The sequence below is a fragment of the Cannabis sativa genome, chromosome 4, assembly GCF_029168945.1.
Source record: "Cannabis sativa cultivar Pink pepper isolate KNU-18-1 chromosome 4, ASM2916894v1, whole genome shotgun sequence".
Classification (NCBI taxonomy): domain Eukaryota; kingdom Viridiplantae; phylum Streptophyta; class Magnoliopsida; order Rosales; family Cannabaceae; genus Cannabis; species Cannabis sativa.
This window is the reverse complement of record NC_083604.1, coordinates 54,673,657-54,699,745: the sequence shown is the minus strand read 5'-3', so window position 1 is coordinate 54,699,745 and position 26,089 is coordinate 54,673,657. Positions and strand designations below refer to the sequence as shown.

The 26,089-nt window shown below is 37.1% G+C and overlaps 3 protein-coding genes across 4 annotated transcripts; all 3 read right to left on the bottom strand.

Moving 5' to 3' along the window:
• Positions 1-521: 521 nt before the first annotated feature.
• LOC115712778 (probable serine/threonine-protein kinase At1g09600) lies at positions 522-7,497 on the bottom strand. Of its 2 annotated transcripts, XM_030641139.2 has the most exons (9): positions 7,066-7,494; positions 6,164-6,988; positions 4,530-4,814; positions 3,707-4,024; positions 2,903-3,130; positions 2,618-2,718; positions 2,027-2,138; positions 1,453-1,926; positions 522-1,121 (listed from the first exon to the last, which is right to left on the bottom strand). In XM_030641139.2, the coding sequence occupies exons 2-9, from the start codon at positions 6,629-6,631 to the stop codon at positions 909-911; spliced, it is 2,199 nt and encodes a 732-aa protein (XP_030496999.1). In that variant the 5' UTR covers positions 6,632-6,988; positions 7,066-7,494; the 3' UTR covers positions 522-908. The 2 variants fall into 2 exon arrangements, with proteins under 2 accessions (XP_030496999.1, XP_030496997.1); XM_030641137.2 differs by having other exon boundaries at positions 6,164-7,497.
• Positions 7,498-7,816: 319 nt separating this feature from the next.
• On the bottom strand, positions 7,817-8,719 carry LOC115713277 (uncharacterized). The gene has a single exon (XM_030641758.1). It carries the CDS (start codon positions 8,717-8,719, stop codon positions 7,817-7,819), a length of 903 nt encoding a protein of 300 aa, XP_030497618.1.
• Positions 8,720-9,001: 282 nt separating this feature from the next.
• On the bottom strand, positions 9,002-20,675 carry LOC133037002 (uncharacterized). The gene is made up of 3 exons (XM_061113796.1): positions 20,448-20,675; positions 9,748-10,083; positions 9,002-9,535 (listed from the first exon to the last, which is right to left on the bottom strand). Exons 1-3 carry the CDS (start codon positions 20,673-20,675, stop codon positions 9,002-9,004), a joined length of 1,098 nt encoding a protein of 365 aa, XP_060969779.1.
• Between the last annotated feature and the right edge of the window lie 5,414 nt (positions 20,676-26,089).

Genomic DNA, 26,089 nt, shown 5'->3' with positions numbered 1-26,089 from the left:
TGTCCCAGTTAATATATTTGGAAGTATATGAAACAAGTCCAATTAAATCCCACTTTGATACAAATAAAAAATAAAAAATCACTAAAACAATACTAATAAACTTCTCTGAACCAGCATTTCTAAATAGATTAATGTCACTTTCAGATTCTCAGCTATAATAATCATACGGCCTTATATTTAATTGTGAAACAGAAAATGACCATTCAAACAACTATTTAATTTTTCTCGTAGCAACCAAAGTACTCAGTCTTGAAGAGAATCTTAGTATTTAATTTTATGTCTAAATTTGTATTTCTTCTGATAATCATAGTGAGATGAGTGAACTGTTTTTCTTTTTATTTTTCCTGTGACAAATACTAATTAGCACCTTTAACTTTAATGTTCTTCCAAACAATCAAAAGCATTAATAGACCCCCTTTCTTAGAAATAATAATAATAATAATAAAAAGCAATGATTGAACGGGTTAAATATGATGTACTTTGGGTTAAGAAACTGATCTTATGATTTGTGGCCTACAATATTTTGGTCAACCGCTGATCCTTTACATAGAACGGGTTAAAATTTGATATCAAAAGAGGTTCGTTCAACTGTACATAATGTCTCTCAGTACTTTGGACAAAACAAGGTGACATTTATCACCAAGTATGTCAATAAATATATCGTATCATAATCAGAAAGATTTCATTTACCCCACAAAGACTTGCGTCAGGATCATTTGAAACAGATTCGTGGCTAGAGCTGTGCTTTTTATGGCATTCATACCTTTCGATGCCATAAACAAATGCCCCCCTGCGGTGAAGTTTCAGAAACCGAAAAGGTCTCCCTATATCTTTCTTAAAATCAAAATTATATGCCCTTCTGCAGGAGCTTCTGCACCATATCAAGGAAACATGAATTTCCTCATCAATCACCCCTTGTCATTTCTACTGTGGTGAAGTAGCGACTCTGTGATCAGTCCAGGGCCGTTGTGTGTTTTTTTGGTTTTCGTCTTATCAACACGGGCTTTACGGACAGCATGCTGGATTTTTTTCTCATGCTCTTTGAGCATCTCATCAAGGTTTCCTCCTGCTGGCATCAATGGTCCAGAGTAATGAATTCGGTTCTTCTTGTAAGCATAAGCCTGAGATAGTAGAGTCAAAGACAAAATGAGGAATATTCTAGCAGCAAAACACTATTTAAACAGTAAACCACCAGCAAAACAATTTTGTTATAGGTTTTAACTGGCCGTGAGAGAATAATTAAAAGCAAACTCTCAAAATATAAGTTTCTGAGTTTTTTGTCAAATGTCTTTTCTAATGCTGCTTTTAATGGGAACATGATAGGTTTCATCAATCAGCACTTGTGGCATAAAATACAAGCATACGAATTGAGATGTTCATATATTCTGCCCAATAAGGATGGCCTCAAACAGCCAATAGAAGGAAAAGAGTGGTCTCAGTTAAATGTCTTACCGCAGAAGGCTCCTTCTCTGACATTGGTTCATCTTTATTCTTATGTGAAGACATTGGCCTCTCCAGCAAATGGTGAGACCATTCTTGTTTTCCAGAAGAATCACCACCATTCAGCTGACTATATCCACCATTAATACGCTCCTCAGGCCAGTGTGAAGTCATACTGGTCTCTCCAGAACTATCAAACCATGATTCACTTCGTGCTGCAACAGAATTGGAAAATCTGGACAACTCAACTGCTCCACGATGCACATTAGATCTTGGTGACCTCAACTCTGCACCGTTCCTAGACTGGCCAGCCCTTGCATCCATATTGTGAGATCCAAAGGCACTCAATAGCATAGACTGCCCAGATTGTGGGATACCATTACGTGACATATCTCTAGGAGGTTCAATAAGGAAACCAGAGCCTCCCTCCTCTTCATGATTGAACTTCTCACTGACGCTTTTAGGGTTATGCTGTCCTTTATGCTTCTGGGGTAAACAACAAAATAAAGATGTTCAACATAAAGGCAACTCTATTTCAGCAAAAGTAATCATGTACTATAACCTTCTTTAGACCATTTAAAGATACCTGTATTGATGACTGCAACTCAGCATTGGCATCCGGTGCTGGCACAGCCTTAGAGACCCTAGAGCCCTTTTTAAGTGACTCATATCCTACTTCTTTACCGGCTGCTTTTAACCTGGTTATAAAATGAAAGAAGAAAGTGTTAAATGCAAACAAAAGAATCTCAGTCTTCAACTAAATATTATAGTAATGCGAACCATTTTCTTTTTAAAAGTTATAGCAATGTGAGCCGTAAAAACATAGAAAAGATCACATGTTGGTGGCTCTGATAATCTAATTCAGTTAAATGTTCACCAATATTTACAAGAATCAAGAGTTATTATTGTAAGTTTGCATGCCCCAACTCCTTAGCTAATAAAATAATTTTATCTTTCTTTTCATGAATCATTTCCTCTTAAGCTTGAGGTATAAAGAAATCAAAGCTTTGGTTACACAGATTCTGATACTAATACTTAAAAGATTTTTCTCCCACGACGATATAGCCAAAATTTACATCTAATTGGTTAAAAGCAGAGCATGACTGGTAAAGCCCATAACCCGAATGTCTTATGCATAGTGTCCAGAAAAAAGAACCAGCAAATGAGAACAGCTCACCTTCTAGCTTCCTCGTCTCGAAGCTTGGCATCAAACTCCTTGCTTGGTGGGTACTTTGGCAAAGTTGATGGATCACAAGGGAGAGGCTTCATTGTGAAGAACTGAAAAGAAAACCTTAGGACTAAGAATTGAACTAAAAGGAATGAAATGAGTAGCACTACAAACAATGTGAAAACTAATATCCAAAAATTCAAGTAGACAACCAAATGAATATAAAGCAAGATTACCACATGCAAATAAACGGGATTTAGGTTTTAGCTAAATGATTACTAAAAGTCCAAATACCTCACTCTGGAGTGCAGAAGAAGCTGTTCCACGGCCTGCAGGCTCTACTGCAAGAAGCTTCTCCAACAGTGATAATGTTGATGAAGGGAAGTCCTTGAATGTTTCAGCAACGCAACGCTTGTAAGGATGAGTAGGTTTAAAAATGGTTGCATGAGGCAACTTTGATCTCTTCCAATATTCTTCAGAAGGTGACCCACAAAGTTTGAAGATCTTATGCAGCTGCTCCACCTATAAAAAGAAAAAAACAGACTCTAGTGAACAATCAATTAGCATAATAGGTTGATTCTGTTTGAGTCCTAATCAATCAAAAGAAGAGCATTTTACAGAATGAATGTAAAACTAGCCAAAAACAAATACTGGATTTGGTTAATAATAAGTTCCTTTCTGGAAAAACAGAAATAGAGTAAGACTGGCCTAACACACTTGCGTAGTTAAACGAAATTCTTTCTTTCATTCTTTCTTTCTTTCTTTCTTTCTTTCTTTCTTTCTTTCTTTCTTTCTGTTCTGTTATATCTCAACAGATATTTACGGTATGCTTATAATGTGTATCTTATGTTAGATTTTGATAAATCCACTAGGTAACATTAAAGCACTCAAAACTCTAAGTGGTGTAATATCTGTGGATATTCATGAGAATGAATAACTCAACAGCCGAAATACCACATTTCTTAAAGCATATCCAGTGCATTTTACTACTGATAATATTACTTTTAAAAGGGGTTACAACAGGATTATAATGTATAGATAAAACACAAAAAATTGCATATAGACCAGTGGGTAAAAAACCAAAAGACAAAGAAGTACCTCAGTTCTGCCCGGCATAATAGGCTTCCCAGCAAACAATTCAGCAACAATACAACCAGCACTCCACAAATCAACAGCAACTCCATATTCTGTAGATCCAAGCAAGAGTTCTGGTGGTCGATACCACAAGGTTACGACACGACTTGTTAGAGGCTGCTTTTGATGAACACCGTAAAAATTTGCCAGCCCAAAGTCACCAATCTTCAGATTTCCATAATTGTCAATCAGAAGATTTGATCCCTTGATGTCACGGTGCAAAACACCATGACTGTGACAATGTTCAAGACCTTGAAGAAGCTGCCGCATATAGCATTTAATCTGTCAGCCCAAAGAGAAAGATGAGCATGTTAGTTGTATGGATGATAAGAAACACTCCAATCTCACCTGTACTGAAACCACCACAAGATAAGCATAGAGATACAGTTGTAAGAATTTTTTTAATCTTTTGTAAGAATATCACCAAATATTTGATTTAATGTCTTTACTACTTGATAAAATACAAGCAACGAACACAAAACAACTTGATACATAATGATAAGTTTAGGAACAAAATCCAGAGTAGCACTGGAAGTTACCATCACAAAGATTGCATAGAACTTTAACAACATTTAAAGATAACTAATTTTTATATGATAACTATTTACCACATAGAAAGATTCAACCCAAAAGGAATTATCTTCTTCAATACATGTCAAGCAGTGTTCTTGCAGCATCAGTATACATAAAAGTTACTTTAGCATATTAAAGATACAGTATAGTAGTTCATGCTAATAGTCAAATACTTAAGCACTTAAGTTTATCACGCTAGAAGGACTCAACAAACCTGTGCCTCCGTAAACTTGACTCCTGGTCTTGATGCAAGCCCTGCAAGATCATGCTCCATGTACTCAAATACAAGGTATAAGCTTCCAGATACCCTTGAGGTAATTAAGCCTTCAAGCTTCATGATATTAGGGTGATCAAGCCTACGCAAAATAAGAATTTCTCTAGCCATAAACCGAACACTTTCTGGATCCATAGTAGCAAATCGAACCTTCTTCAATGCAACTAGTTTGTTTGTGTCAAGATCCCGAGCTTTGTACACGCTGCTATAAGTTCCTTGGCCAATCTGCATAATTGCCAAGGCCCAGGAGAGTCAGTACTAAAAGCAAAAGCAATATAGAAATGATAATGAAGACAAATGTAAAACCCAGTAACTTTTCTTAACCTAGAAGAAGTAAAATTAACATTAAATATTTACCCAAGGAAATATCCTCCAAGATAAAGCATAATTAATTATTAGATACAATACAATCAGTTTAACAATATGTCAACAATAATCCTTGCGTCTGAGTTTGTTAATTTCCTTAGTAGGTTTCTCTCGTTATAAACTTCACATCTATCATTAATTATTAAGAGAGCATTTTCAGACTTGCATAATTTTACAGTTAAGAAAAAGTTTATTAATTACAAAGAGATAATGATGTTCTCCAAGTGGAATAAAAAGCTATAAGTAACAAAGAACACTCATTTTCTTCAACAAAAAAAAAAAAAAAAGAAAGAAAAACACAAATGGCGCTAAGTGATGCATCACAGTTTCTATTCTAACCACACAATTGTAAATAATTTAGTCCCAGTGTCCCACATTCTGAGATAATGTGTGGGTGAAAAATTATCCAACATCATGCAAATTAAGTAGTACCTGCATCCCACATTAAGGTGCAAAAAATAAGTACCCTTCGCATTTACTCAAAAGCTATAACAACATTTAAAGCGTAATCAAGTAGTGCCTGCTGCATGCTCCCTATCCTTCAAATTCAATACTTGATTTGAAAGATAATCCTTAAAGTCAGCTACAATTCAAAACACATAAATGTAGGCCCACATAAAAACATACGCTTTCAAAAAAAAAAACAAGCACAGTATACAATGTAGTGGACCATAGCCATTTAAAATAATAATTTTCATTTGTGAGACCTAATCCTACATTGCTTCCAACATGTTGTGAGATCTAATCCAACACTGCTGCCAACATCTATTAAAATCCATCATGCACAATTATGATTAACAAAGCACCATGAAATACGGCAATGTCATGGCGCCTGACTAGACGAGCCCAGAAAAGAATCTCATTAATCTAGATTCCAACAAACAGGTAGAAAATTAATTCTTGTAAATATTAAAAAGACGCCTGACTATTACATATAGAGAGTAGACATCTTGGTATGGACAAATGTAAGGCAATTAGTGAATTATATGTCATTTTGATAAAACCATTCATTAGAATGTGATGGAAGGACAAAAGGAAAGAGATTTAGCAAACAAATTGTTGTAATAATTTAACTAGGAAAACATGACTACAAGTACTACCGTACGATCCACTACTAATAAAATGGAATGAAAGAACATAGATAATCAAACGATCGAACCAACAACAACAACAACAAAATGTAAAATTAAATGGGGAAATAAATTGACCTTTTCCAACTTCTCAAACGAGTCTGCCTTGCGAGGAACCCACCCACTGATAGCTTCTCCAGCCACAGCAGTTAGCCATGAAGGCCATCCAGCAATAACCTGAGCTCCTTTTTCCCCATTGGTGACGCTTGATGCCCGAGACACCCTGGGATGTACCTGTCCCCCGTTGCCCCCTCCAACTTCTATAGATGAAGGTTGTTTTGGAAGCTGGGGTCTTGTGAGGTTCTCACTAACGACGACTGCCCTTTTCCCAACCTCATCTGATAAAACAGGAGCAAACCCAACATTTTCTTCTGTTCTTGGATTTGAAATCAACCGGGCAGTAGCATCATTCCCACTATTGTCAATGCCTGCATGAGCTTCTAACCGCTTCTTCTTCAAATGCTTATTTGGATTCGCTTCCTTATTTCTCCCATTATTCTCCGCGTCATACTGTTTCGCTAACCCTTTCGAGCAAATGCAGCCCATAATTCCAAACAAAGCTACTCCATAGCTCCAATTGCCAAATGAGAAACTAGAAAATCACTCCGATCCTGAAACAAAAGACAACTTCTTTTTCTTTCTATGTATTATCTTGTGGCACAATTGAAGTTGAGTAATGATCCAACCCTTCAAAAGAAATTTCCCTCCTTCCACAGTTTTTTTACGGCAGCAACTCAAGTCTTCAAATGGGAAAGAACCCAGATCCCCAAATGCCAAAGCCTCGGACCAAAACTGAAACCTTAAGAACCCGGATCACCAATTACAGGTATTGGCGGTCAAAGGACGACCCCAAAACCCAAGTCATAAAAGGAAGATAGCCCAGATCCAAATTTGAGGAGTATGCTAGGATCAAGAATGAGAATTTGTCAGGGCAATGAAAATCAATACAAAAGGAACAGTAAAGGAGAGAATACAGGTACCAGCCAAAATTTTCTGTTTCGAATTGCTGCTGAAAAGCCAAAAATAGAAGGCGGAATCCAACCAAAACCCGAAAAGTTAACAAACAATAAGGTTATCTCAAATTTGAATGGATATGAATATTGGAATGTGCGTTGTGTGACAGACAAGACAGAGAAAGGTGGACGAAGGAGAAGAGATTTTCGAATCAGGGTTGGTGCGAAAATCGCGAATAGCCAATAAAATAACCAAAACAATAAAAATGGAAATGGGAAGAGATCAAGAGAGTGGCGATCTTCTCTCCCACCCAACAAGAACACTTGCTAAGTCTTACAATTTTTATTTATTTTTTTCAAAATATGAAACAGAGGGAATTGAAGAATTATTTATAAAATTAATAATTAATAATAATTATAAAATGTGGGAATTAAAGGTGGGAAGTTGCGAAACCGATTATGACTTATGACACTTTCACCCACCTTCTTCTATATAACAAGCAAAATTGACTTAAAAGGCATGTTTTATTTACTTTAAAATTATCATTTAATTGTGATTAAGGATTTTTACCAAAAAAAAACATTGCAAAAGTATATTGTAGAATATTATATATATTTAATTCTAATTGTTTTAAAATATATATATATTTAAGTCTAATAGTAGTTAAAAAAAATCTTAACATTACTTATTTGAATTGCAATATTTAGTTAGGAAACACATCATATACACTCGTACCACAGCTTCTTTTTGAAAGTAAAAACGTTTATAAATAGCAAATTAGACCTCACGGTCGTTACATAAAATATTGTTCGGGAAAGACGAATCACTCAATCTACCAAACCGGTAGTTCGTGAAAGTCCATTTGGCCACATTATGAGCCATAAAGTTACAACATCTACTAACAAAAGAGAAATTACAACCATCAAACAGTCGAGAGAGTCTTAAACAAAAATTAGAGTAATTTTCAATTCCCCAACAAACATCCAAACCGTTGATTGAATTGATAACCACTCTAGAATCACTCTCTATAATGATAAATTTCCAGCCTGCCTCTTTAGCCACCTCCAAAGCCAAGCAACAAGCAGTCGCCTCTCCACAAAGCGCATCACAGAAAGCCAAACTAGAAGACTGAATTCTTTCCACCACCCCCAGATGGTTTCGAGCCACAACTGCAGCATACATGCTATCCAGCCCCACTTTCACGTCACAATTAAGTTTAATCCAGCCATGAGGGGGAGGCTTCCAGCAAATCACCTCAGATGGGGAAGGAGCTGGTAATAGGGAAGCTCTGTAATCTGCATAAGAGTTGGAAATATAGTCAACACACTGAGATATATTGGACACTTTTTTATTATGTACCTTATCGTTCCTCGTCCTCCAGATAGTGTCAATCACAATTGAAGCATAGAGAAAGACTTCATCTGAATTAATGCCCATTTTGTCAAGTCTCCAGATGAATTTCACCCAGTCCCAGAGACGATTTCCAGGATTAGGATTAGGAGATATTCCCCACGGGAAAGCTCTCCATAAGTGAGAAGCCCAGTTACAAGTAAGAAATAAGTGTTCCAGTGTTTCCTCACTACCCCCACATAAAGGGCACGACACATCCTCAATGGTCAGACGTTTAGCCAGAATAGCACGAACAGGGATGGCCTTTGAAAGAATACACCACCATAGCATTTTGTGCCGCTCTAAGATTTTACTGTTCCACAACCTATTCTAGAGGGTAGGAGCTACATCAACACGTGGCATTCTGTCAAACGCTTGGATTATGTAAGCAGATTTACTAGAAAATCGACCATTGCTCTCTTTCGCCCAGATCCACCTATCCGGTTCCTGACCCGAGGGTTTACCCCCTTTAAGAATAGCCACAACCGTCTCTTTTTCAAACAAAAGGTTTAATTTCCGGACATCCCAATCCCCATCATCAGAAAGGAGATCAAAGACTTTACGATGCATCGACTAACCATCAGCTCTAGCCCTAGGAATGAAGTCCCTACCATGCGGAATCCAGGGGTCATCCCAAATTCTCGTATTCTTCCCGTCCCCTATCACTTTACAGGCCCCTTTACGCAAAATAGTCTTAGACTTAACCACGTTTTTCCAAAACCAGGAGTCAGAGTCTTTATACTGGCAAGATAAGAAATCTTTTCCTCTAAGGTACTTTGCTTCCAATATTTTGCAACAGAGGGACTGGCAACCAATTAAAAGATTCCACCCCCACTTAGCCAAGAAAGCAAGGTTCATTTCTTTTGTTTTCCGAAATCCCAGCCCCCCACGGGATTTGGGAAGACACAACTTATCCCAAGCCTTGAGATGCATGCCCTGGTTACCTTTCTCGAAACCCCACCGGAAATCACGCACCATGCCATCAATCTTATGCATGAGATGATTTGAAAGTTTCGTGGTTTGCATCGCATAACAAGGCATGGCCAAACCCACTGATTTGATAAGAGTTGTCTGACCAGCTTTCGAGAGAGATTTAACTTTCCAACCCTACAGCTTCAAAGTCAGGTTATCCAAAATGGAATTATAATCAACATCCTTTTGTCTAGACCTAAACAGGGGAAGCCCCAGATACCTAGTATTCGTAACAAGGTCACTAGTACCCAGGTTCGTTTTAATGTCGGTTTTAACCTAATCCGACGTGTTTTTGCTAAAAAAGATGGACGTTTTTAGCCTATTGATTCGCTGGCCAGACCACGAACAAAACTCATCCAGACAGTTCCACACTCCCCTAGCTTCATCAACATTAGCCCTCCCAACCAGAATGAGGTCATCCGTAAAAAGATATGAGTGAGAGTCGGACCTTTATTGCTTAGTCTGATACCTTTAATAACCCACTTCTCCAAAGCCTCATTCAACACATAAGAGAGCATTTCAGCCGCGCAAATGAATAGATAAGGAGAAAGAGGGTCACCCTGGCGCAGACCACAAAGGGGTTTAATCTTTCCAACTTGACCCCCATTAAGGCACACATTTAGGGTAGTGGTAGTAATACACTGATCCACCCAGTTACAGAACTGCACTAGGGTATCATAGCACTGGAGCACATGTCTAATGAACTACCAACTCAACATGTCATAAGCCTTCATCAAATAAATTTTAATGGCGAAGGTGTTAGGTTTTATGCCCTAAATAAAACTCCGTTTCAATGTAATCTATTTTATTCAACATCAATAAAGAAACAGAAGTATTTTTCATTCATTTGTGTATGTTTTGGCTCACTTTATCAATTGCTTGTCTAATTGATTTATAAATTCATCTTAAACCCTTTTCACATACTTGATCATGTTTATTGTGCTGTCATCACATTGGAAAGTAAACATGACTATGTGAATAAAGTTTCCTAGATTTATCAGACACAGGGTTTTACTGATATGATAATCTACAACAAGAGTTTACTTGTATTTGGAGAAATACTATGTTCTTTCCAGAACATTGGTTAAAGTAAAGCTCAGGTTGGATGCATGGAGTATGCATCGGAAGGGACCGATATTGAACTTTGAATTAGATTTAATTAAAGTTACCGTAAAATCTATTCAAGTCAATATCGCCAAGTTGATCCTAGATCAAATGATCTTAATCCTGTTATGATTAGGCTCAATCTTGAAAGGCTATTCGTGTTCTTTGATTTGTTAGTTAAGCCTACTTTTAGGTCAGGGTGATACGTACATTTTGGGAACACGGTAGTGCAATTGAGTGGGAGCGCTAGCATAAACATGGAATCTATAGCTTCTATCTGGCAAATAGTAAGCAAAGGATGATTTCCTTCGAGCTTGGCCAAACGAAAATAAATGGTGGAGATCTCATTTCACATAAGCTGAAATATCATTTATACGGGGTCAAGTGTTTTAAGGATAAATTACATGGTAGGGTGTTACGGTAATTTAATCCCTTTACTATGTAGATCATTCATATAGAGGATCATTGATCAAATTAGGATTATAACAATGGATAACTAATGATGTGTCTATATGGTGGAACATATAGAGCATTCTATATACTGAGAGTGCAATTCTAAGTTCTATGCGTGGATTCAACGAAGAATTAATAAGTTAGTGAATTTTAGTGCTAAATTCTTGATCTACTTATTGGAAGCTCAGTTATATAGACCCATGGTCCCCCCACTAGTTGAGATAATATTGCTTGTAAGACTCATGTAATTGGTTTTGATTAATCAATTATAATTCACAAATTAGACTGTGTCTATTTGTGAAATTTTCACTAAGTAAGGACGAAATTGTAAAGAAAGAGTTAACAGGGGCATATTTGTTAATTGTGATACTTTGTATGGTGCAATTAATAAATATGATAAATGACAATATTATTTAATAATTATTTATAGTTATTAAATAGTTAGAATTGGCATTTAAATGATTGAATTAGGAAATTGGCATTTTTGAGAAAATCAGATACAAAAGTGGTAAAATTGCAAAATTGCAAAAATCAAGGCCCAGTCCACCTAGCCTAGGGCCGGCCACTTATGTTATCTTTTTTTAAATGATTTTTTCATTATTTTAATGCCATATAATTCAAATCAAACCCTAGAAGGAATGCTATAAATAGATAGTGAAGGCTTCAGGAAAATTACACTTTACGAATCGAAAAACCTGAGCCTCCACTCTCTTCTCTAGCCGCCACTCTCTCTCTCTTTTCTTCCTCAAAATTTCGAACCTCTCTTAGTGATTAGAGTAGTGCCCACACACATCAAGCAATACCTCAATCATAGTGAGGAAGATTGTGAAGAAAGATCAACAAAGAAAGGAGATTCGGCATCAAGGATTCGGAGAAGAAGATCCGGGTTCGGATCTTGATAATACTCTGCTACGTAAAGGAATCAAGGGTTAGAGATCTGAACGGAAGGAGTCATTATAATTCCGCTGCACCCAATGTAAGGTTTCTTAAACTTTATATGTGTTTAATTTATCGTTTTAGAAAGTTCATATTTAGGATGTTAATAAACATACTTGTGAGTAGATCTAAGATCCTGGTAAAATAATATCCAACAACTGGTATCAGAGCCATGGTAATTGATTTACTTACATGAAATTTGGACTTTAAAACGATTGTTTGTATGTTCTTTGGATGGTATCATGTTGTATTGAGTGTTATTTGATGAATGATTGATGTTTGTTAAATTTTCGTGATAAATAATTGTGATTTCGATTCTGTAATTATTTTTATTGGATAGTATGAAAAAAAATTAAGCAAGTTAGCCTTTTACAGAACTCAATTTGGATTTTATTTGAATTAGTTATGATTTTTTGAAGATTTGACAAAATCGGGGCTGTGCTGATATTTTCTGCGATCGCAGAACTGTCTGTACAGTTTCGGTTTTTTCCCTTTTTCTTCAATTTTTCATACCTTTTCATGGAATTAACTTCCAAATTTTTGTATGGTTTTGTATATATACTAATACTATTCCTAATTCAATTCTAATTATCATTTTGAATTAATTTTTTTTTTTTTTTAAATTAATTCAAGATATTAGTGTAATTTGAATTCGAATAGAATTAGTATTTATCTTTTTGCTTAAAAACCTATCTTATTTTTAAATTTGATTATATTTTTTTTTAAATTTAAGGTCAGATTTTATAAATATTTTAAAAGATATTTTGACCTTATTTAAAATAAGATATTTATAATCATGTAATTTTAAATAGATATAAGATAAAAAGTAGGTTTAATTTTTTAAATTTTTTTTTTTTTTTTTAAATTTTCGAAATTTATTTTTTTTAATTCCGAAATTATTGTTTTCGAATATTAAATTTTTATTTAATTATTTATTTATTCGAAATTTATTATAAAAAAAAAAAAAAATTAAATAAATCCTACTTCCAACTATCCAGCTAACCCTGTTGCAGGAGTATGTGTTTTAACTTATGTGTAAGTTTTCAAAACCTATTATTACTTGATTGCAAATAGCCATGGTTACCTTTTGCCAGATCTAATGATCTGATGGCTCCCTTGGTCAAGATAATAATTTGTAACAGGTATAATTTACAATCTTCTTTCATCTGTGTATGACCTAGCAACATGATAGGACCCATCCAAAGTGTGCCTGTGTGAGCCTATGTGTTTAATTTTATTATAGATGCATATAGGTTAATGTTGCTAAAATAAATTATCATAATTATTGATAGGATTTATTTAGGCCCATTTAGCTTTTGGGCCTATTCAATTAATAACAGTTGTTCTTATTAAGGTTAAATTCCTCTCTTTTGGGCCTTGTGTGAGAGTTGGGAGCCATAGAAGTGGGTACGACATACTGAACCCAGCACCCCCTCACACAAACTACCCCAATTGTGAAGGCCCATTTGCCTGATTTGAATGACTGTACTAGGGTTAATTACACTAGTTTAACCTAATTAAAATTGAATTAGCAACATAATTAATTTCATTTATTTTGAAATTAATTTAGAAAATCATAGTTTAAAGAATTTAATATTCTAAGCTAAACTATATGTATTTTCTTGTATTTAATTAAATATAGAATTATAACCATCTAGATTCTTTCTGGAACTTATTTTAAATTTTTCATTAAATATTCCTATTTAAGTTGATATTTAGTTATACATAACTAACCAACTTAAATCTGAATATCTTTTGAATTCAAAATTTTAAATTAAGTTGAGGAATTTTAGGAATTGGTTATTAAGATTCTTTAGATATTTTTTAAGTTGATATTTTTCAAATATTAACTTAAAATGGAATATCTTAGATATTTTTAGGTTAATATCTTTTTTGAATATTTAACTTAAAATATCTACAAAATTAAGTGGTTACAACTTAATTTTGAATTTAATTAAATCTGATTTGAAAGATATTTAAGTTGATTTTTTAGATTCTTTCTAAAACAACTTAAACAAGATATTTTCAAATTTGTTCCATTTAAAATTCAAATTTTTGAATTTAATTAATAATTGAAAATTAATTAAAGTTGATTTTTTATTTAAATCAATTTTGATTTTTAATTTTTCATTATTATATTATGGAACTTATTCGATATTTATTTGAATTTATTTTTCAAATTTAAATAATAATTGAAAATTAATTAAAGTTGATTTTAATTAAACCAACTTTAATTTGTAATTTTTCATTATTATAATATCGAATATTATGATTATACAAAATACATATATATATATTTTTTTAAATAATGAGCTTTTAATCAAGAGACATTCGATCTCCATTGTGGGTTTTACACCGTGTTTGTTTTAGTGAGTAATCCTCCCTAATGGAGGAACGTTCATTAGCAATTTCGCACCGTTTAACCTCGCATGATAAGTAGTTTGTAAGTGTTTTGTATGGTATAGATCACCCTAATGGTGGCGACCATACTTGACTTGCAAGTTATGAAACAATGGTGGAAGCTCATAAGATAGAATTGCCTTGACTCTCGCCTAAACGGGACAACGCTGAATTCAAATCTTGATCGAATAAAAGGTTGCTAGAATGTTTATCATTTTAGATGAGCTGACAACTCTATTCAATGAATGATGCTTTGACTCTCGCCTAAACGGGACACTGTGTCAGTTTGTTGAAATACCTTGGAAAATAAACTATGTTAGATTTAGTATTTCTATAACATATGTAATTACTTGCTATTTTCTAAATTGTGTATGAATTTATGAGCCAAAACCTTACTTCTGTTTTATTGATGTGTTGTAGTGTCATTATGAATAACCCACACCCCGATCCTCTCTTAGTTACTATCTTAGCAAAAGAACTCTATAGTGTGAAAATGAATCCTGGTAGTTGCATTAACTCGCATCTGTTGATGATGAATCTGAAATTCCAAAAGGCAAATCTACTGGGAATTGATTTATCAAGAGAACAATGGGTCCAACTTATCCTTAATAGTCTTCCTCCGGAGTATAATGAATTTGTTATCTCTTATATGATCAACAATTCTAACTCCTCCGACATGGACAAGCTCGAAACAGAATTACGAGCCCATGAACGGAACTTGATTGCAATGGGTCCCCCTGGGTTTGCAATCAACAATCAAAGGAAAAGGACTAGGTATGAAGGATCTAGCAAAACTGCTTCTTCAAGTACAATTATCAGACATAATCTTCTATGTTCGAATTGTAATGGAAAGGGTCATCATGAAGAACGATGTCCCAGGCTTCTAAACAATTCAAACGAAGGTAATGCTTTTGTCTTTGAATCATGTGTTTTAGAGAACGACAAATCCATCTGGATTGTTGATTCTGGGTCTACTAACCATGTATGTTCTTCACTGCGGCTTGCTTGAAACCTGGGAAAATCTACTTCCAGGAGAGTTACAGCTTAAAGTTGGCAATGGCGAATTAGTATCGGTCAAAGCTAGAGGAAAAGCCCGCATCAAGTTTCAACAAAGATTTTTAATTTTAGAAAATGTTTTATTTATTCCAAACTTTAGTAGAAACTTGATTAGTGTCTCATGTTTGCAAACACAATCTTATATATTGAATTTTTCGAGTACAAATTGTTCAATTTCTCGTAATGGATTTCAAATATGTGTTGCTATAATGGAACAAGGGCTTTATGTTTTAAGACCGAGTACTCAAATCTCACTAAATAGTGAACTTTTCAGTGTAGCTAGACCTAGAAACCTAAAAAGAAAAGAGATTGATAATGATGATCAAACTTATCTATGGCATTTACGTTTAGGTCATATAGGCTTTGATAGACTCAATAGGCTCACCAAAGACGGTCCATTGAAAAATGTCGTCCTAGGTGAACTGCCAGTATGCGAGTCCTGCCTAGAAGGAAAAATGACTAAACGTTCTTTCTCTGCAAAGGGAGAGCGTGCCAAAATCCCTCTAGGGTTAGTGCATTCCGATGTCTGCGGACCTTTGAATGTCAAAGCCCGAGGTGGTTATGAGTATTTTGTCACTTTCATTGACGATTTCTCTAGATATAGTTTTCTTTACCTAATGCAAAAGAAATCTGAAACGTTTGAAAAGTTTCAAGAATTTCATGCTTTGGCCCAAAACCAATTAGGTAAATCATTAAAGATCTTGCGAACTGATAGGGGTGGAGAATATATGGATATGCAGTTCAAAGATCATTTAATTGAACTTGGAATTGAATCCCAATACACTGCCCCAGCTACTCCACAACAAAATGGAGTGCAGAAAGAAGAAATCGCACTCTTTTGGAAATGGTTAGGTCTATGCTGAGTTATTCAACTCTGTCTACGTCCTTCTGGGGATATGCTATACAGATGGCAAATGACATTTTAAATGTTGTTCCATCTAAAGCAGTCCCTAAGACACCCGTCGAACTTTGGAATGGTCGAACACCTAGTTTGCGCCATTACAGAATTTGGGGGTGCCCTGCTCATGTCTTAAGAAAGAAAGAAGGCAAACTTGAATCACGTACCGAAGTATGCATGTTTGTTGGAAATTCTAAAGAGACTAGGGGTGGACTATTTTATAGTCACAAGGATAATAAAGTGTTTGTTTCTACAAATGCTACTTTCCTTGAAGAGAACTATATTAAAGACTACAAACCGAAAAGTAAAGTTGTTCTAGAGGAATTGCTATCAGATATAAGTCCTTCCAATGTTCCGTCCTCTTCCACTCGTGAAGAAGACGATCCCACTCCCTCGGCCTGAACAACCGAGAAATCTACTACTAAAGTTTCTGTTCAGAAGACAACCATACCTCGTCGTAGTGGGAGAGTTTCAACAAAACCTGCTCGTTATGGCTTGGATGGTGAAATCAATATGGTCGTAGGTGACGGTATTGATGACGATCCATTAACCTATAAACAGGCAATGGCTAGTCCGCAACGGAAACGATGGTCAGCCGGAATGGATTCAGAAATGGATTCCATGAAAAAGAACAAAGTCTGGGAATATGTAGACGCACCTGACGACTATCATCCGATAGGATGCAAGTGGGTTTACAAGAAGAAAAGAGGAGCTGGAGGCGAAGTCGAAACTTTCAAAGCTAGACTTGTAGCCAAGGGTTATACCCAAAGAGAAGGCGTGGACTATGAGGAAACTTTTAGTCCTGTTGCCATGCTCAAATCCATCCGAATTCTTCTCTCCATAGCTGCTGCTTTCGATTATGAAATCTGGCAAATGGATGTCAAGACTGCCTTCCTTAATGGGGTACTTGAAGAAACCATCTATATGGAGCAACCAGAAGGTTATGTTCTTCCTGGGCAAGAAAAGAAAGTTTGCAAGTTAAACAGGTCTATCTATGGACTCAAGCAAGCTTCTCGCTCATGGAACAAGAGGTTTGATGAAATCATCAAAACCTACGGCTTTCTTCAGAATGAAGATGAACCTTGTGTTTACCAACTCAAGGAAGACCAAATAGTAGTATTCCTGGTCCTTTATGTTGATGACATTTTGATCATTGGAAACAATGTCAAGAAAATGACTCACATTAAGGAATGGCTCAACACTCAATTCGATATGAAAGATTTGGGTGAAGCAGCCTATGTTCTTGGTATTCAGATTATAAGAAACCGGAAGAACAGATCTCTTGCTCTCTCTCAAACGACCTACATAGACAAAGTCTTAGAGAGATTCTCCATGAGCAACACCAATGGGGCAAACATGCCTTCTAGATATGGTATTCGTCTATCTAAGGAACAGTCACCGACTGATCCTCCAGAGATAGAGGACATGGCGAAAATTCCCTATGCCTCTGCAGTTGGAAGTCTAATGTATGCAATGTTATGCACTAGACCTGACATCTGTTATGCTGTTGGAATCGTGAGCAGGTATCAGTCTAATCCAGGACAAGAACATTGGAATGCAGTTAAGTATATTCTGAAATACTTAAAGAGTACAAGGAATCTTGTGTTAGTCTACAAGGGTGGTGCTTTAAATCCCATAGGCTACACTGATTCAGATTTCCAGGCAAGTCTTGAAGACAGGAAATCAACATCTGGGATGGTGTTTACTCTTGGGGGTGGAGCAGTGGTTTGGAGAAGTGCTAAACAAACCGCAATATCGGACTCAACTATGGAAGCCGAATACATAGCAAGAAATTCGAAGCCGCAAAAGAACTTGTCCGGCTAAGAAAGTTCTTCACCAAAGCATAGGAGTTGTTCCTGGAATGGAAAAGCCTGCGGTACTACTCGTGATAACAATGGAGCAATAGCAACACGGAAAGAACCTCGAAGCCACAAGAGAAGCAAACACATTGAAAGGAAGTATCACATTATCGGAGAATACGTGGCAAGAGGGGACGTACTAGTTGAGAAAGTTGACACGAGAGGACAACCTAGCCGATCCATTTACCAAAGTCTTGGCTGTGACGGCCTTTGAAAAGCACCGTCAGAATTTAGGATTAATTGATATGTACTAATTAGTTTTATATTAGTGCAAGTGGGAGTTTGTTAGGTTTTATGCCCTAAATAAAACTCCGTTTCAATGTAATCTATTTTATTCAACATCAATAAAGAAACAGAAGTATTTTTCATTCATTTGTGTATGTTTTGGCTCACTTTATCAATTGCTTGTCTAATTGATTTATAAATTCATCTTAAACCCTTTTCACATACTTGATCATGTTTATTGTGTTGTCATCACATTGGAAAGTAAACATGACTATGTGAATAAAGTTTCCTAGATTTATCAGACACAGGGTTTTACTGATATGATAATCTACAACAAGAGTTTACTTGTATTTGGAGAAATACTATGTTCTTTCCAGAACATTGGTTAAAGTAAAGCTCAGGTTGGATGCATGGAGTATGCATCGGAAGGGACCGATATTGAACTTTGAATTAGATTTAATTAAAGTTACCGTAAAATCTATTCAAGTCAATATCGCCAAGTTGATCCTAGATCAAATGATCTTAATCCTGTTATGATTAGGCTCAATCTTGAAAGGCTATTCGTGTTCTTTGATTTGTTAGTTAAGCCTACTTTTAGGTCAGGGTGATACGTACATTTTGGGAACACGGTAGTGCAATTGAGTGGGAGCGCTAGCATAAACATGGAATCTATAGCTTCTATCTGGCAAATAGTAAGCAAAGGATGATTTCCTTCGAGCTTGGCCAAACGAAAATAAATGGTGGAGATCTCATTTCACATAAGCTGAAATATCATTTATACGGGGTCAAGTGTTTTAAGGATAAAATACATGGTAGGGTGTTACGGTAATTTAATCCCTTTACTATGTAGATCATTCATATAGAGGATCATTGATCAAATTAGGATTATAACAATGGATAACTAATGATGTGTCTATATGGTGGAACATATAGAGCATTCTATATACTGAGAGTGCAATTCTAAGTTCTATGCGTGGATTCAACGAAGAATTAATAAGTTAGTGAATTTTAGTGCTAAATTCTTGATCTACTTATTGGAAGCTCGGTTATATAGACCCATGGTCCCCCCACTAGTTGAGATAATATTGCTTGTAAGACTCATGTAATTGGTTTTGATTAATCAATTATAATTCACAAATTAGACTGTGTCTATTTGTGAAATTTTCACTAAGTAAGGACGAAATTGTAAAGAAAGAGTTAACAGGGGCATATTTGTTAATTGTGATACTTTGTATGGTGCAATTAATAAATATGATAAATGACAATATTATTTAATAATTATTTATAGTTATTAAATAGTTAGAATTGGCATTTAAATGATTGAATTAGGAAATTGGCATTTTTGAGAAAATCAGATACAAAAGTGGTAAAATTGCAAAATTGCAAAAATCAAGGCCCAGTCCACCTAGCCTAGGGCCGGCCACTTATGTTATCTTTTTTTAAATGATTTTTTCATTATTTTAATGCCATATAATTCAAATCAAACCCTAGAAGGAATGCTATAAATAGATAGTGAAGGCTTCAGGAAAATTACACTTTCTGAATCAGAAAAACCTGAGCCTCCACTCTCTTCTCTAGCCGCCACTCTCTCTCTCTTTTCTTCCTCAAAATTTCGAACCTCTCTTAGTGATTAGAGTAGTGCCCACACACATCAAGCAATACCTCAATCATAGTGAGGAAGATTGTGAAGAAAGATCAACGAAAGGAGATTCGGCATCAAGGATTCAGAGAAGAAGATCCAGGTTCAGATCTTGATAATACTCTGCTACAGAAAGGAATCAAGGGTTAGAGATCTGAACGGAAGGAGTCATTATAATTCCGCTGCACCCAATGTAAGGTTTCTTAAACTTTATATGTGTTTAATTTATCGTTTTAGAAAGTTCATATTTAGGATGTTAATAAACATACTTGTGAGTAGATCTAAGATCCTGGTAAAATAATATCCAACAAAAGGAACCTTCTCTGCCCTTCTTGCGACTAAAGGTATGGATGATTTTTTTAACTATGACATTATTATCTTGAATGCTTCTACCAGGCATAAAAAAGCCGCTTGGGTTGGGCAAATCAATCTAGGCAGGATAGGCTTAAGTTTATTCGCGAGGATCTTTGAAATGACTTTATAAGTAACATTGCGGAGGGATATGGGTCTAAAATGGTTTGTTCTCTTTGGGTTCTGAATCTTAGGAATAAGGACTATATTCGTGTCATTAAATCCCTTATGCATACGACATGAGATAAAGAAATCCTGAATAGCTTCACAGAAGTCATTCCCTACAACCTCCCAATAGTGTTTGTAGAAAAGAGCCGACATTCCATCTGGACCAGGAGCCTTGCCGCTCCCCATCTCGAACAGTGTCTTCTGGATTTCATCATTGTAAAGACCGCTTAGTTTAATTTGGAAATTAGCAGTTAATCATGTTTAGTTATGGAAAATTATTTATAGCTATTTAAATAATTATTTATACTGTTATTGTTGAATTCTGAAATGCATTTTATGTCATTTAGTGATTTTCATAAGTTTGCATTTCCGGTGCCCGGTAACATGGAATTCGGTGTTTGGCTCAGTAAAATCACAACTTAGTATATTAGTAGATTGGGACGGTTTATTAGGCATTGGGAATGTCGGGATTGGCCGGGAATTTAGAATTTCCCAAAATACCCCTTTAGTGTTATTTATGTTATTTTAGCATGGAGGGGCAAATTGGTCATTTTGTCCCATTGTTAGTTTGTCCTTTAGTGGACTTAGTAAGTGGAATTAAATGTTATTTGATTATTATTTTTGGCTGAAACAAAAAGGTTTAATGTTGCATGTTCTCTCATTTCATTCAAAGCTAAGAAAGTTAGAAAAAAAATTAGAATTTCAAGCTCTCCCTCTCTCTCTCTTTCGGCCTCCTTGTGCAACAAGGATTTGTGGCTTCTTCTTAGTGATTCTAGCTTAAATTCATCCAATCTTAGTGTTCTTCAAGTGTTGGTAAGGTTTCTATACCTTTCCCTTTTGTAATTTATTGAAAATGATTAAAAAGATGATTGTTGCATGTTGATTTGTTGTGATGCTTGCTGCTGTGATTTTGTTGTTGTCTACAGAGGATTAATCTTGTTATTTTGAGTGGTCTAGAGCTAGTTTGATGCATGTTATTTGCTTTGATGCAAGTTGGTAGTTTTTAGTTCAAAGTTAGAGTTTTTAAAGAAAGATGATGAAGTTTGTTGTTGTAATTGTTGCTGCAGTTTAGATGTATGTTCTGGAGTTTTATTATGTTGAAATAGGTTGAGTTATGCATGATTTAGTGGCTGTTTGGAGGGATTAGTCAAGTTTTCAGTTTTGAACTCAATCTTGAACCTCTAATGGTGAAATGAGTTTCTGTGGTTGAAGCTCGGTTTTAGTGCTTTGGATTTGTTCCTAGGGGTGTCTAGAACAGGTCTGGAAGATTTGATATGCTTTGGGTTCGAATTGATGGAGTTATGAATTTTTGATTTTGGTCTGCGAGGAACCGGAATTCCGGTTGTGCATCCGGAATTCTGGATGGGGTTTTGAAAATTTCCAAAACCGGAATTCCGGTTGGACAACTGGTCTGCCGGTTGGGTGATTTTCTGAAACCCTAGATTTTCTCGTTTCTATGTTATTTGGGGTATTGCCATGCTTGTTATCGGTAGGGAAACTTTTAGTTTCTAGTTTAAGTCCCCGAGAAGTGATTTAGCATATCACTTATAGTGTTGTGATTGTTATGGTTTAGGAGCCTGTAAACCGCCGCGCAGTTCGTTCCAGTCAGGTTGACCGGCACACCTGAATTCAGAATTGAGGTAAGATTAGTATAATAGTATCCATATATATTACATGTTTAGCGTGCATGTAGGAAGCCTGTTAGATTACATTAGATATGTATGTTGGCTTCGAACCATCTGACTGTGTCACATCGGTACAGGCTAGAGTATGACTAGCAACTGGAGTATGACCAGTGTACCGAGTATAGGCTGACACTGTATCACATCGGCACAGGCTAGAGTATGACTAGCAGCTGGAGTATGAACGATTAAGGTGCCGAGTATAGGTCGATACTCGGGTTGGTGGTTCCGTACTATTTGACGTATCACATCGGTACGAGCTAGAGTATGACTAGCGGTGGAGTATGACCGAGGTGCGAGTATAGGCCGACATCGTAACACATCGGTACAGGCTAGAGTATGACTAGCAGCTGGAGTATGACCAGTGTACCGAGTATAGGCTGTTACTTGTCAATAGTACCGTCTTATGAACGTTCAAGACTCAGTATCGTGTGGGACACGACAGTTAGGGTTATGGTCAGGGGTATGGGCGTCTGATCATAACTCGGGATTATGTATGTTTATTATTATACTTTTCTTACTGAGTCTGTCGACTCACAGTGCTATGTTCATGTGTAGGTAAGGGCAAGGCCAAAGCTGTGGAACCGTGAGGACGAGCCTATGAAGATTGTACATGTCGGGGCGGTTAGGCCTAGAGCGTACGATCCTCGGGACAACAGTGTTTTTTTGTAATTAGTCGCTAGGCGACAAGTATTTTGATTAGTCAGTGAACTTTTGTAAAATGTTTTGTAATCGGGATCCCGAGTATTTTTGTATAAATATTTTATAAGTTTAATTAAAAAGCAAAAATTTTAATTAATCACGATTTCCATAAACCTCGTTGATTAGCAACGAGCTGCACAGTATGTTTAAAAATCACGTAATACGCCTATGCTAGTTAGGGTGTTACAATTTGGTATCAGAGCCGCCAGGTTGTCTTCCGTAGATCGTCACGACATGTACAATCATCATCAGGAGTTAGCTCGTTCTACGGTTCAGTAAGCTTTTATTGCTTTAGTAGCTTATTTAATTTTTATGAATTAAGAAAAGCCTGGTAGGAAGCATGTTAGTAGCCTGATAGTAGAATAGGCGCATGTTTTGTTTTTAATTTCCAAATTAAGCGGCATTAGTAAGCTCTCATTGATCATGACCTGATGTGCCAACTCGGGGTTTCGAGGCTGTTCGGACTAGATGGACGCTAGACGAAATACCAAGAGTTAGGGCAGCTCAGTCGAGTCTAATCAGGGTTAAGGAGCTCAGTTTTCCCCAAGTGTTATTGGCCGAGGTAGAGGTCCCAGGGGCAGGGTTCGTGGTCGGGGTGATGTTAACCCGCCTCAGGCTGCCCAAGCCAATCAGGAAGCCTAGAATTGGGATGTTAAGTTTGCTGAAATGCAAGCCAGAATAGAGGAGCAAGATAATGAGATTCAGAGATTGAGGCAGCAGGGGGCTCCTGCAGTGCCTGTGCCAGAAGTTCCAGTGGCACCTGCCCTTGCTGCTCAGGCCGAAATAGTAGTAGCGGTAAACAGAATGGAACCCTTGTATGAAATGTTCCAGAAGCAAGCACCTCCAGTTTTTCTGGGAGGCCCAGATGTCATGAAAGTCGAACAGTGGCTAATGGTGATTACCAAGATACTGAACTTTATGGGTGTCACCGGGAATGACAGAGTGGTGTGTGCCACCTTCCAGTTCCAAGAAGACGCTCTAGTTTGGTGGGACATGGTGTCTCAGATTCACGACGTCACCACCATGACCTGGGAAAGGTTCCAGGAACTCTTCAACGCAAAATATTATAACGAGGCAGTCAGAAGTGCCAAGAGGAAAGAGTTCACCCACCTGACCCAGCGAGAGAATATGAGTGTGACAGAGTATACCACCTAGTTTGATCGGTTGGCGAGGTTGGCCTCGGGAATTGTGCCAACCGATTTCGGTAAGAAAGAAAAGTATCTGGACGGATTTAATATGAAAATCAAGTATGACCTTATGATCACTACCGACGACAAGATCACCTATGCTGAGATGGTGGATAAAGCACTGCGAGCTGAGGGCGCAGTTGGATGTATGTTGGAGTCAGTTAGGACTCCAGTGAGTGGCGGGGCTCCTACCCCTCGTGGATCAGGTTTCAGCAGGGGAGGTAGTGGTTCGGCCATGGACCAGAAGAGGAAATCATCCACTGCATCCGGTGGTTCGGGGCAGAACAAGAGGTTCCGAGGGAACCAGAATCAAGGCGGTCGTCAGGATAGTGTTGAGACCCGTTAAACCTACCCGGAGTGTCCCATTTGTAAGAGGCATCATCCGGGTGAGTGCTAAGGTCAGGGATGTTTTTAGTGTGACAGTCAGAATCTTTAGTAAATTGGATAGACCGTGTGATAGTTATGAATCAGGGTTTGGAACCCTATTACCTGGCGGAGAGTTAGTTATCTCCAAAAGGTGGATTAGGTCTATGCCGATCAGAATAGATGGTAGAGAGTTAAGTGTTGACTTGATAGAGATAAGCCTAGTAGAGTTCGATATTATTTTAAGAATGGATTTACTATCGAAATACTCAGCCAGTATTGATTGCAAGAGGAAGATGGTGATCTTCCAACCGGAAAATGATGAACCATTTGTGTTTGTTGGTTCAGTTCGGGGATCTCGGATCCCGGTGATTTCGGCCATGTCAGCTAAGGAGTTATTACATGGCGGTTGTTTAGGGTTTCTGGCCGTGGTGATGGACACCACTCGGCCAGATACCATTTGGCCAGAGGACATCAAGGTGGTTCGGGAATTTCTAGATGTTTTTCCCAAAGAATTTCCAGGGTTACCACCTCAGCAGGAGATTGACTTCGTTATAGATTTGGCACCAGGGGTGGAACCGGTTTCCAAAGCCCCGTATAGAATGGCTCCAGCTGAACTTAAGGAGTTAAAGATTCAGCTCCAGGGGTTGCTTGACATAGGGTTTATTCGGCCTAGTGTGTCACCCTGGGGAGCTCCGGTTTTGTTCGTCAAGAAGAAAGATGGAACTATGAGGATGTGTATCGATTACAGAGAATTGAACAAGCTAACAGTGAAGAATAAATATCCATTACCTAGGATCGATGATCTGTTCGATCAACTTCAGGGGAAGACGGTCTTTTCCAAGATTGGTCTCCGATCGGGTTATTATCAGTTTAAAATCCGAGAGGAGGACATTCCGAAGACGGCTTTCCGTACTAGGTATGAACATTATGAATTCCTGGTTATGTTGTTTGGACTAACCAATGCTCCTGCAGCGTTTATGGATTTGATGAATAGAGTATTCAAGGATTTCCTCGATATCTGTGTGATTGTGTTTATCGACGACATCCTCGTGTACTCTCAATCAAAAGAGGAGCATGAGTTACATCTTCAGATGGTATTGCAAAGGCTTCGGGAACACAAGCTTTATGCCAAATTCAAGAAATGTGAATTCTGGCTGTCTCAGGTGTCCTTCTTAGGGCACATCATTAGTAAAGATGGGATCAAGGTGGATCCCGGGAAGATAGAATCCGTCAGGGATTGGTCGAGGCCGAAGACAGTGACAGAAATTAGAAGCTTCTTGGGTTTAGCTGGGTATTATCGTAGGTTCGTGGAAGGATTTTCTAAAATTTCAACACCCTTAACCGAACTTACAAAGAAGAATCGGTGGTTTGTCTGGTCAGACAAGTGCGAAGCTAGTTTTCAGGAGCTGAAACAGAGATTGATTACCGCTCCAGTGCTAGCTTTGCCTTCAGACAACGAAAAATTTGTAGTTTATTGCGATGCATCCAGACAGGGTCTGGGGTGTGTGCTGATGCAAGTCGATCGAGTTATCGCTTATGCCTCCCGTCAGTTAAAGGATTATGAACAGCGATACCCGACTCATGATCTAGAGTTGGCCGCGGTGGTTTTTGCATTCAAGATCTGGCGGCATTACCTTTACGGAGAAAGGTGTGAAATCTATAC

Coding starts and splice junctions, on each gene's coding strand:
- LOC115712778 (XM_030641137.2), bottom strand. CDS start 6,631: ATGGGCTGCATTTGCTCGAAAGGGTTAGCGAAACAGTATGACGCGGAG. Junction 2,719..2,902: donor CTTCTGCACTCCAGAGTGAG/GTATTTGGACTT, acceptor TTTTCTTTTCAG/TTCTTCACAATGAAGCCTCT. Junction 1,927..2,026: donor AGTTGCAGTCATCAATACAG/GTATCTTTAAAT, acceptor TGTTTACCCCAG/AAGCATAAAGGACAGCATAA.
- LOC115713277 (XM_030641758.1), bottom strand. CDS start 8,719: ATGCTATGGTGGTGTATTCTTTCAAAGGCCATCCCTGTTCGTGCTATT.
- LOC133037002 (XM_061113796.1), bottom strand. CDS start 20,675: ATGGGGAGCGGCAAGGCTCCTGGTCCAGATGGAATGTCGGCTCTTTTC. Junction 10,084..20,447: donor TCCGCAATGTTACTTATAAA/GTCATTTCAAAG, acceptor CATGTGCTCCAG/TGCTATGATACCCTAGTGCA. Junction 9,536..9,747: donor GAACTGTCTGGATGAGTTTT/GTTCGTGGTCTG, acceptor TTGAAGCTGTAG/GGTTGGAAAGTTAAATCTCT.